We start from the raw sequence: 9,561 nt of genomic DNA, 5'->3' as shown, positions 1-9,561 counted from the left end.
TTTATCAAGTATTGGTACTACTTTAGTAATTATCATTGAATTATCATCAAAAATAATAGTTTTATTTAATAATAAATGATTTTTACAATTATCAGATATTGGATTTGCAGAATTTGATTGTGTACATAAAATATCTTGAGGTATTTGTAAATTATTTTGATCTATTGTATTTATGGATGTTACAGCTTTGGTACATTTCATTTTCCTATTATCATTTGAAATTATATCTGAGTTTAATAAAGAAGAAATTTTTACTATAGTACTCTTATCTCTTAACAAATTATCTTTGTTGTTTGAAACATCTATAAGATTTTTTTTTTCAAAATTATCAGGTAATATTGATTGTCTAAATTTACTAGAACATATATCAAAATCTATTTCACTTTGGGAGAGTTTTGTGATAATGTCTTGATTCTTCCTATCAAGTGTTGGTACTATTTTAGTAACTGTCATTGAATTGTTATCAAAAATAATAGTTTTATTTGTCAATGAATGATTTCCAGAATTATCAGATATTGAATTTGAAGAATTTAATTGCGTGCAAGAAATATCTTGCATAGATAACTGTAGATTATTTTGACATATTGCAGGTAAAGATGTTATAGCTGTGGTAAATTCCATTTCTTCATTATTATAAAATTTTGTTTTATCATAATTTGTTAAGGTTTCATAAATATCTGAATCATATTTTAACTTTTTAACATTAGTTTCTGTATCAAAATTAATTTCATTTGGTCCATAATTTTTTATTACAGAATGTACATTAATTGGAACTATTTTAGTAATTTCCATAGATGTATTTAATAATTTGGTTTCTTCATCTTGTTTTGTAATGTTATATTGTGATATTTTTTGTACCACAGGTGATCTGTCAGATGATTTATGAACAATTGTTTCTATAGCTTTAGTAGTATTCATTGATATGTCATGAAAAGGAGTTATCTTATTATCATTATTATATGATATTAAATTAGAAACATAATAATTTATATCATTATTATTTGATTGTAGATTACATAAAGAAGTTGGTATTGCTGAAGTTATTTCCATTGAAATATCAAGTCTTTTAGTTTTGTCATCTACACAAAATGTATTTATGTTATCAATATTTTTATTAAGTTTAATAACAGATGGTTGGGACACAGTAATTTCCATTGATTTATTTTGATTTGTTATACTAGATTCTCCTACATTTGATTTATTAAATTGTTGAAAGTTTTCCTTATTTGGTAAAATATCATTTATTAATTCTATTGATGCATTTTTAAGCATCTTTTTTGTTTCATCACGATTAATAGAATTTGCAGGGCTAACAACTTCAGTTAAATCCATACATATATTTTGATCAGATGTGATATTTAATTTATTATTATCAAAATTACATACATTTGATTCTAAATAATCTGATATCTGATTTGATTGTTCAATTAATTTTTTATCAGAATCTTCATACACAATAATATTTTTTGATGTACAGTTATTATTTTTTAATTGTGAATCATGCAAGAAAATAGATTCATTTTTTTCAGTATCCACATTATGAAAAATAATTAATGATTCATTTAGTAACATTTCATCTCGACAATTTTCTTTTTCAACTGTATTTATAATATATGAATTAGATCTGTCAATATTTATATCTTTTGTTATTGTTTCATTACAAATATATTGCACATTATTTTCATGAATATTATTAAAAATATTTTCTTTATGTATATTTTTAGATTCATATTCTTTTTGAAAAGAACATGATATTTTAATATCACTTATATCATGTTCTTCATATGTATTATCCCATACTGTTCCTTGCTCCAAAGAATTACAAAATTCTCTGCACAATGAATTTCATATTATGTATTAATGAAATAAATAAAATTATGAAAGTTCATTAAAAATAAACATATGAGGAACAAGTAACTTACTTGACATGCTTTTTTTCTGCAAAACTAACACGTCTTTTGATTTTTGTTGTAGTAGCAGGACTATTTTCATTGGATGAATTATTAAAATTTAAGTTCTGTAGAGGATGACGTGGTTTGGGAGGCTTAAGTATCTAAGTATATTATAAAAACAACGATTATATATAAATAAAGTTTCAAAAGAACAAATGTTATTATTTGAGCATATTAAATTAAAGAGCATAATAAACCCATATAATTTTAATGCAAAATGCATGGCATGATAGACAAAATTAAAAGCAATAGTAGTACATAACAAAGAAATATTATAAAATCATCAAATATTAATATTATTTGTATATTATAGAAATATTAAAATTTTTCAATAATTATCTACTTACAGAAGATCGCCTAGAATTATTTCCAGATTTTGAAGGAATCCTGCAAGATAACAAAAATATATGATTATTAAAAAAATATTTTAAAAAAGATTATAAATTATAAAATATGTATCAATACTTCATATAAAGATTGAAAAATTTTAGACTCACTAATTAAATGAAATTTTAATTACAAATAATATTGATAAATAATTAAAAAATTGAAATAAATGTTAAGGTTAATAAATAGTTAACATAATAATAAGCTTAATTTATATTAATGTTATTTTTCAATATTTAATGTTTATAATATCAATTTTTTAACGAAGAATAAACAATAACATGTTTTAATAAGAAAAACAGTTAATGAAACAAGTGAAATATTGCTCACATTTCATTACATTTAAACTTTATTCAATTCAAATTCAAACTCAAAAATTTCGAAGGTGCTGACTTTCTGATAACGATTGCCAACTCCATTGGCGCCAAATTGTAATTATTACGATACAGTTTTCATGACTGTTAGTAACATTCATGAATTCAAGCATTATGATATCGCCATAAAATACAAAGAAAATGTAACTTGAAGATCAGCTCTTATCAAAGAATAAATAATTGTAATCTACGAATGATAAATCGTCACATAAGTGATTTCATTTAGTGACTCATAAAAATATATCTACGATTAAATATCTGTTCTCATTATGAAGTTATATTATATTATCTATGAATCTATTGTAATTTTTATTTCTCAAGAAAGTTTTATGTAAATCAGCAAATTAGTTTGACAAAGAAGACAATATTATATTGCATATACATGCAAGTGTATAAAGTTTCATAAACGCAAATTATATTAATCTGCCTCGGTAGCATTGTTAATTAATCCCATCTAAGTGATTGACAGTAAGAACAGCTGATCATAAGAAACATAAAAACAGACATTACAAATAATGGAAGGAATTGCTGTCAGAGTGATAATAAAAGCACCGAATCAGCAGATTAAAGATCAAATCATAAATTGTGACATTGGATGGACTGTTGGCCAATTAAAAGATCATTTAACCGATGTTTATCCTAGTAAACCAGTGAGTTTTATTTCATTTACTAGTGATTCAGTTATGTGAAATTTTGTGAAAGTTAATTTTTTAATTTTTAAAAGTAATATATTATTAGCATCATTATATAAAAGAAAAAGTTATAAACTTTTTTTACTTATAATATTTTTTAAAAATATTATTACTATAAAAAGAATATATTCAATTTATAATTTAATTATAAATTTTTCTTTTTTCTAGTAATTTTTTCTTTGTATTAAATAAATGAAAATTTTATATTTTAAATAATCAATATTATAATAAATATTTATATTTTATTAAATTATTTTGCTTAGGAACGAGCAACCCAGAAACTCATATATTCAGGACAATTATTAAATGATTCTATGTGTTTAAAAGATGTATTAAGACATTGTAATGGACAAGAAGATCAAACTTATATAGTTCATTTAGTCTGTGCTTCACAAAAAATATCTACAAATAAAATAACTGATCAAATCATAGAAAATACAAATATTTCTAGTGCAAGAAATACAGTAGAACATACCAGATTAAATAATACAAATAGTATTCAAAATCAAAGTCAACATATTAATAATATTGCTATGCAACATACTCCAGCACAATTATATTCTACACAACAATATTTTGATCCACGAAATAGTCAACAAATGGCTTGGATGCAACAAGCATATACACATTATTTTACACAATATATGCAATTGTAAGTGATATTTTTACAATTTTTTTTAATTTTAAGAAAAATTTTAAGTAATTATAATAAAAGAAAAATTTTTTTTATAGAATAGCAGCACAAGGAATACAATTACAAACTAGCATTCCATATGTTCAACAAATGAATATCAATACAAATGATGGTGTTCAAAATTCATATACAAATAACACAAATAATAATAGTAGTAATAACAACAATAACAACAACAACAACAATAATAATAATAATGTAGGTGATGAACAACAACAACCTGCTGTTCAAGAAATTGATGTTAATGCAGGAAATAATGGTGCTGGAGAAGATGGTGCATTTAATAGAGATTGGCTAGACGTTTTTTATATGCTATCCAGAATTATTGTTTTTTTTAGTATGGTATATTTTTATTCATCCCCTCTAAGATTTCTTATTGTTACATTTCTTGGCTTTGCAATGTATCTGTAAGTTCATATCTATAATACTTCTGTATTTTATATATAAATATAATATAATTGAATGAATGTTTTTTAGATTTCAGGGTGGTTTCTTTCGAGTTCAACCTATTCTTTTACCTGAAAATAATAATGGTAGAGGAGATCGGGTAGATAATAATAATCAAATGTTACAGAATGAAGCAATAGGTCCTGAACCTGTACCACAGCAACAAAATGGTCAAGTGCCAACTGTGCAAGCAGAAGCAAGAACAAATGCAAATGAAGAACATGAAGAAGAAAGACCTGGTGCACTTGCTTTTACATGGACATTTTTCAGTACATTTTTTGCTTCACTTATTCCAGATCAACCAAATGTTATTTAATTTTAACAAATTTATTATTCAATCTTATTGTAAAGTTAATTTTTTTTTCTTTCTATACATGCTTTCAAAACAAAATCATCAAACCTAATGAGGTAGTCTCTTTTTACATGTATATTTAGTGAATATTGATATTAAAGAAAACTTCATTAAGAATTCTAAAAATAACATTTTTAGAAAAACAATTTGAAAAAATTTTACAAATTTTTCAAGTATGTTATATGTGTATATATATATATATGTGTGTATGTATATATATATATATATATATATATATAAATATTGTATACAATATATAATAAGTACGTATAAATATATATATCAAATATACACTTAAGATAAATATCATTTTTTTATAAATATTACTATTTATATACTTCTAATAATTTTGTGTATTAGTTTAATTAATTGAGATTACCTCAGAATATATAAACAAAATAAATTTATAATCAATGATAATTTTGTAGAAAATGTTTAGATTTAACTTATTAAAAGCTTATTGCAAATCATCTCAAAGTGTTTATAATTTGTTGTAAAATAAATTTTGTTTTTAGTTATATAAAAGTACAACGAGAAAAATATATAAATGTGTATATAAATAAAATTATTGTAGAGCTTATAAGGCGTGGATAAATATAGATATTGAAAAAAAATAATGAGATTAAATGCAGTTTCTGTTTATAAAAATTTTAAAGCAATAATGTTATTAAAATAATATTTTATGAAATTATAATTTTTCTAATAATATATATATTTATAAATAGGTAAGTAAATATATTTCTATATTATAATAAATTAAATATTTTTAATAAATTGTAGAATTATCTTATTTTTTAATTAATAATTAATAGACTATTGTTATCGAATGATAATATTAATAATATTAATAAAAAATATGATATAATAAAATAATAAATTTTAGAAATGATTATTACAAAAATACAGAATATTTTTATAACCTTAACACAATATAATTAAATAACATTTTAGAAATTGAAGTAAATAATAAATAGTATAAAACAATCCTGATTTTAAGCATGAAATTCGAAGTAAAAAAATTGTATCATGTTTTTATATTATATTATTTTTAGGTATTATATATTTGATATTATACACATATTCTACATATCCATACATGTTTACATATGCCATGTTCAAATATTATATTACACAAAAATTAATTATTATTAAGTTATAAAATTTATATTAAACAAAAAATCGATTATAATAAAATTATTTTTATGTAAAAATCACATTTAATTAATATAAAATATATCTATAAGTAACAAAATAATATTAACATATGATTCTATTGAAATAATACTAATATAACCCTATTTGTAAGTTTCAAGGTCTGTATTTATTTTAAACATATGCAGTATAGAAATACGTTAATATTCAAGTACGTAATTTTCTAAAGTTCCAATATTCCTTATAAATATTTTATGCAAAATAATCTATTATATGATAATTATTAAAAAATAAAAGACAAACATAATGAGTACAAAATAAAAATCATCTATTCAAATTATATATCAGTAATATTTAACAATTAATTCATACTTGCATTACAGAAATGTCTCAACATCGAATGTCTGATGTCATTGGTATATTTAAAGGAGCTAAAACAGTAGCTGATGCTATGCTTAAATATCAAGAAGAGACAATTACACATTTAATACAGACTTCATCTTTAAAAATTACTGCAGAGAGATGTCTGACAAATAATTTAAAAACATTGAATAATATAGAACCAAGTAAGGTTCCTGTAAGTTTCAAAAATAAGTAGAAATCATAGAATTTATATATATATATATTATATATATATCTTTTTAAAATATAAGATATAAATAAATATAAACATAATAAATAAAAATATGAAACATAAAATATCTTTAAATAATAATTGCTTGTTATATAAATTATTAATATTATTAATATAAATTATTAATATAAATTAATTTTATAAATTAATAATAATTTAATTGTAATTTTTAGCTTCAAATAACAAAAGAATTTAAAGAAATTGTAGAACGATTAAATGTTATTGAAAAGGGTATAATAGAATTTATAAAATTAAAAACTAAAGAAATCACAGGATTGTCATTAGATGTTGAGATACCGATAAAAACTAAAAAAACTAAATTATATATTTATAATCTTGCTAAAGATCCAAAAGAAATAACAATAGAAATGGATATTTCAAAAATGAAATATAATTCTGAAAATAATTACACAAATGAAGATACACAGGATAAACCTATGAAAAAATATTTAACTGTAAAAGAAAAAATTGAAACCATTTCCAAATTAGAAAATGAAATACCTAAAATTGTACTTTCTGAAAAAGATAAAGCAATATTGAAGAAATTAGAATTAGAACATGAAAAAAATATAAAAAGTCAAAACATAAAACAAGATATATCAAATGAATCAAAAATTGATGCTGAAGTTATTAAAATAGAAAATAAAAAAATAACTTCAAATAATTCTCAAGTTAAATTAAAACCATCTGTTAGACCAAAAAAAACTGTAAAATCCTTTATATTTTTATATTATATTTAAATAATTATATTAAATTATATAATATATTTTATATATAAATAAATTAATAAATTTTTATTTTAAAGCTTTCACCTAATGCAAAAGCTCAAAAAGTTCCAGCTACCAGATTACAAAGAATGATGAGCTTTGGAACATTAGGAATTGGACTTGGTGTTGGAACTGTTGCAGAATACACACGCAGAACATTTGGATTAAAAAAACAAAGTCTTGGAAACACATTTGATACTCTTTTTCTTACTAAAGCAAATGCAGAAAGAATAGTTTCTACTTTATGTAAAGTAAGAGGTAAATATTCTGAATATCTTTATTGTATATTTGTCAATTAATGATTACATGTTTTACATATATATAGGTGCTGCTTTAAAAATTGGACAAATTTTAAGTATACAAGATGAAACCATTATAAGTCCTGAATTACAAAAAGTATTTGAACGAGTTAGACAAAGTGCAGATTTCATGCCAACATGGCAAGTTGAGAAAGTATTAAGTACTGAACTTGGACATGATTGGAGAACTAAATTAAGTACTTTTGAAGATAAACCATTTGCTGCAGCTTCTATTGGTAATTTTTTTTAATTAAAAATTATATTTTTCTTTTTTTTTTTATTAAAAATATTCTTTTTTTTCAAAAATAATATACAAATATTTTTAAAAAGATATTCTTTATGTAAAAAAATATTTTAGGTCAAGTACATCATGGTACTTTGTTAAATGGACAGGATGTTGCAATTAAAATTCAATATCCTGGTGTAGCTATGGGTATTCAAAGTGATGTTGAAAATTTAATAGGCATAATGAAGGTATCAAAACTTTTAATTTTGATTTCATTTTAGGTTATAAAAAATATATTTAATGAAAAAACTTTTATAGGTTTGGAATATTTTTCCAAAAGGTATGTTTATAGATAATTTAGTAGAAGTTGCAAAACGTGAACTTGCATGGGAAGTGGATTATATCAGAGAAGCAGAATGTACTAGAAAATATAAAAAATTAATGGAACCTTATTCAAATTATTATGTTCCAACTGTAATTGGTAAATGAATTGAACAATATAAATTAAAAATGAATAATATAAATATAGAAGTAATAATTTAATTTAGTAATAATTTAATTTAGATGAACTGTCAACAAATCAAATTTTTACAACTGAAATGGTAGAAGGAATTCCAGTAGATAAATGTACTACTATGGATATGGATACAAAGGAACATATCTGTAAATTAATAATGAATTTGTGCCTTAAGGAATTATTTGTTTTTCGATATATGCAAACTGATCCAAATTGGTCTAATTTTCTTTACAATACTAATACAAGACAAGTATATAAGATATTATTAAGAAGTTAATACATTATTATTAGTACATATTATTAATAAATTTGTAATATTAATTTATAATATTAATACAATTTTTAGTTAATATTATTAGATTTTGGTGCATGTCGAGATTATGAGAAATCATTTATGGATAAATATATTGAAGTAATTTATGCTGCAAGTGAAGGTGATCGTAAAAAAATTTTAAATTTATCTAGAGACATGGGATTTCTTACAGGATATGAATCTAAAGTATAACATAATATTTTCTAGCAAATTCAAAATAGATTATTAAATTGATATTTATTTATTTATTATATTGCATTAATTTCAGCTTATGGAAGAAGCTCATGTAGATGCAGTAATGGTTTTGGGACAAGTATTTGATAAAAATTATAAATACTATGACTTTGGTGGACAAGATGTAACTAAAAGGTAAGATTAATTTATTATTAAAATAAAAATTTATAAAATTAATGTACATATATATTGATTGCAGAATTCAAACATTAGTTCCAACAATAATAGATCACAGGTTATGCCCTCCACCTGAAGAAATTTATAGTTTACATAGAAAATTATCAGGAATTTTTTTACTATGTGCCAAACTTCAAGTTAAAATAAATTGTCGCGATATGTTTCGCGAAGTTTATGCAAATTATAAATTTGGATAATATCATTATAAATTAATATTTATATTTTATATATAATTAATTAAATATAAACATAATTTCAATTAATATATTATTTTATTTATATTTATAATTCGCAGAACAAATATTAAATTATTTATAAATATTTAATTAAAAATAATTTTTAAT

At 21.6% G+C, this 9,561-nt stretch overlaps 3 protein-coding genes across 11 annotated transcripts in view; 2 read left to right on the top strand and 1 right to left on the bottom strand.

Annotated features, from left to right (window-relative positions):
- LOC102678355 (MATH and LRR domain-containing protein PFE0570w-like) overlaps window positions 1-2,828 on the bottom strand; it is a 6,246-nt gene extending 3,418 nt beyond the window's left edge. The window contains exons 1-4 of one of the 3 annotated variants that reach the window (XM_031510906.1): window positions 2,733-2,828; window positions 2,300-2,339; window positions 1,923-2,053; window positions 208-1,831 (exon numbers count right to left, since the gene is read on the bottom strand). In XM_031510906.1, coding sequence (XP_031366766.1) covers window positions 208-1,831; window positions 1,923-2,053; window positions 2,300-2,339; window positions 2,733-2,758 — 1,821 coding nt within the window. In that variant the 5' untranslated portion in view covers window positions 2,759-2,828. Of the gene's footprint in view, window positions 1-207; window positions 1,832-1,922; window positions 2,054-2,299; window positions 2,340-2,669 lie in introns of all 3 variants that reach the window. The other 2 variants (XM_031510908.1, XM_031510907.1) reach the window with 2 other exon arrangements.
- A 105-nt stretch (window positions 2,829-2,933) lies between these two features.
- Window positions 2,934-5,027, top strand: LOC102677624 (homocysteine-responsive endoplasmic reticulum-resident ubiquitin-like domain member 2 protein). The gene is made up of 4 exons (XM_006616708.2): window positions 2,934-3,363; window positions 3,669-4,057; window positions 4,138-4,506; window positions 4,577-5,027. Exons 1-4 carry the CDS (start codon window positions 3,229-3,231, stop codon window positions 4,860-4,862), a joined length of 1,179 nt encoding a protein of 392 aa, XP_006616771.1. The 5' UTR covers window positions 2,934-3,228; the 3' UTR covers window positions 4,863-5,027.
- Window positions 5,028-5,794: 767 nt separating this feature from the next.
- Window positions 5,795-9,476, top strand: LOC102677755 (atypical kinase COQ8B, mitochondrial). Of its 7 annotated transcripts, none has more exons than XM_031510920.1 (11): window positions 5,795-5,908; window positions 6,434-6,627; window positions 6,858-7,391; window positions 7,490-7,709; window positions 7,777-7,986; window positions 8,109-8,224; window positions 8,295-8,457; window positions 8,541-8,743; window positions 8,840-8,992; window positions 9,075-9,175; window positions 9,240-9,476. In XM_031510920.1, exons 2-11 carry the CDS (start codon window positions 6,436-6,438, stop codon window positions 9,412-9,414), a joined length of 2,067 nt encoding a protein of 688 aa, XP_031366780.1. In that variant the 5' UTR covers window positions 5,795-5,908; window positions 6,434-6,435; the 3' UTR covers window positions 9,415-9,476. The 7 variants fall into 7 exon arrangements, 6 of the variants coding, with proteins under 6 accessions (XP_031366780.1, XP_031366778.1, XP_031366779.1 ...); XM_031510918.1 differs by lacking the exon at window positions 5,795-5,908 and adding an exon at window positions 6,062-6,211; XM_031510919.1 differs by lacking the exon at window positions 5,795-5,908 and adding an exon at window positions 6,127-6,261.
- Window positions 9,477-9,561: the final 85 nt, after the last annotated feature.

This window comes from Apis dorsata, unplaced genomic scaffold (genome assembly GCF_000469605.1).
Source record: "Apis dorsata unplaced genomic scaffold, Apis dorsata 1.3 scaffold_269, whole genome shotgun sequence".
NCBI lineage: Eukaryota > Metazoa > Arthropoda > Insecta > Hymenoptera > Apidae > Apis > Apis dorsata.
This window is presented reverse-complemented; position numbering and strand designations above follow the sequence as displayed.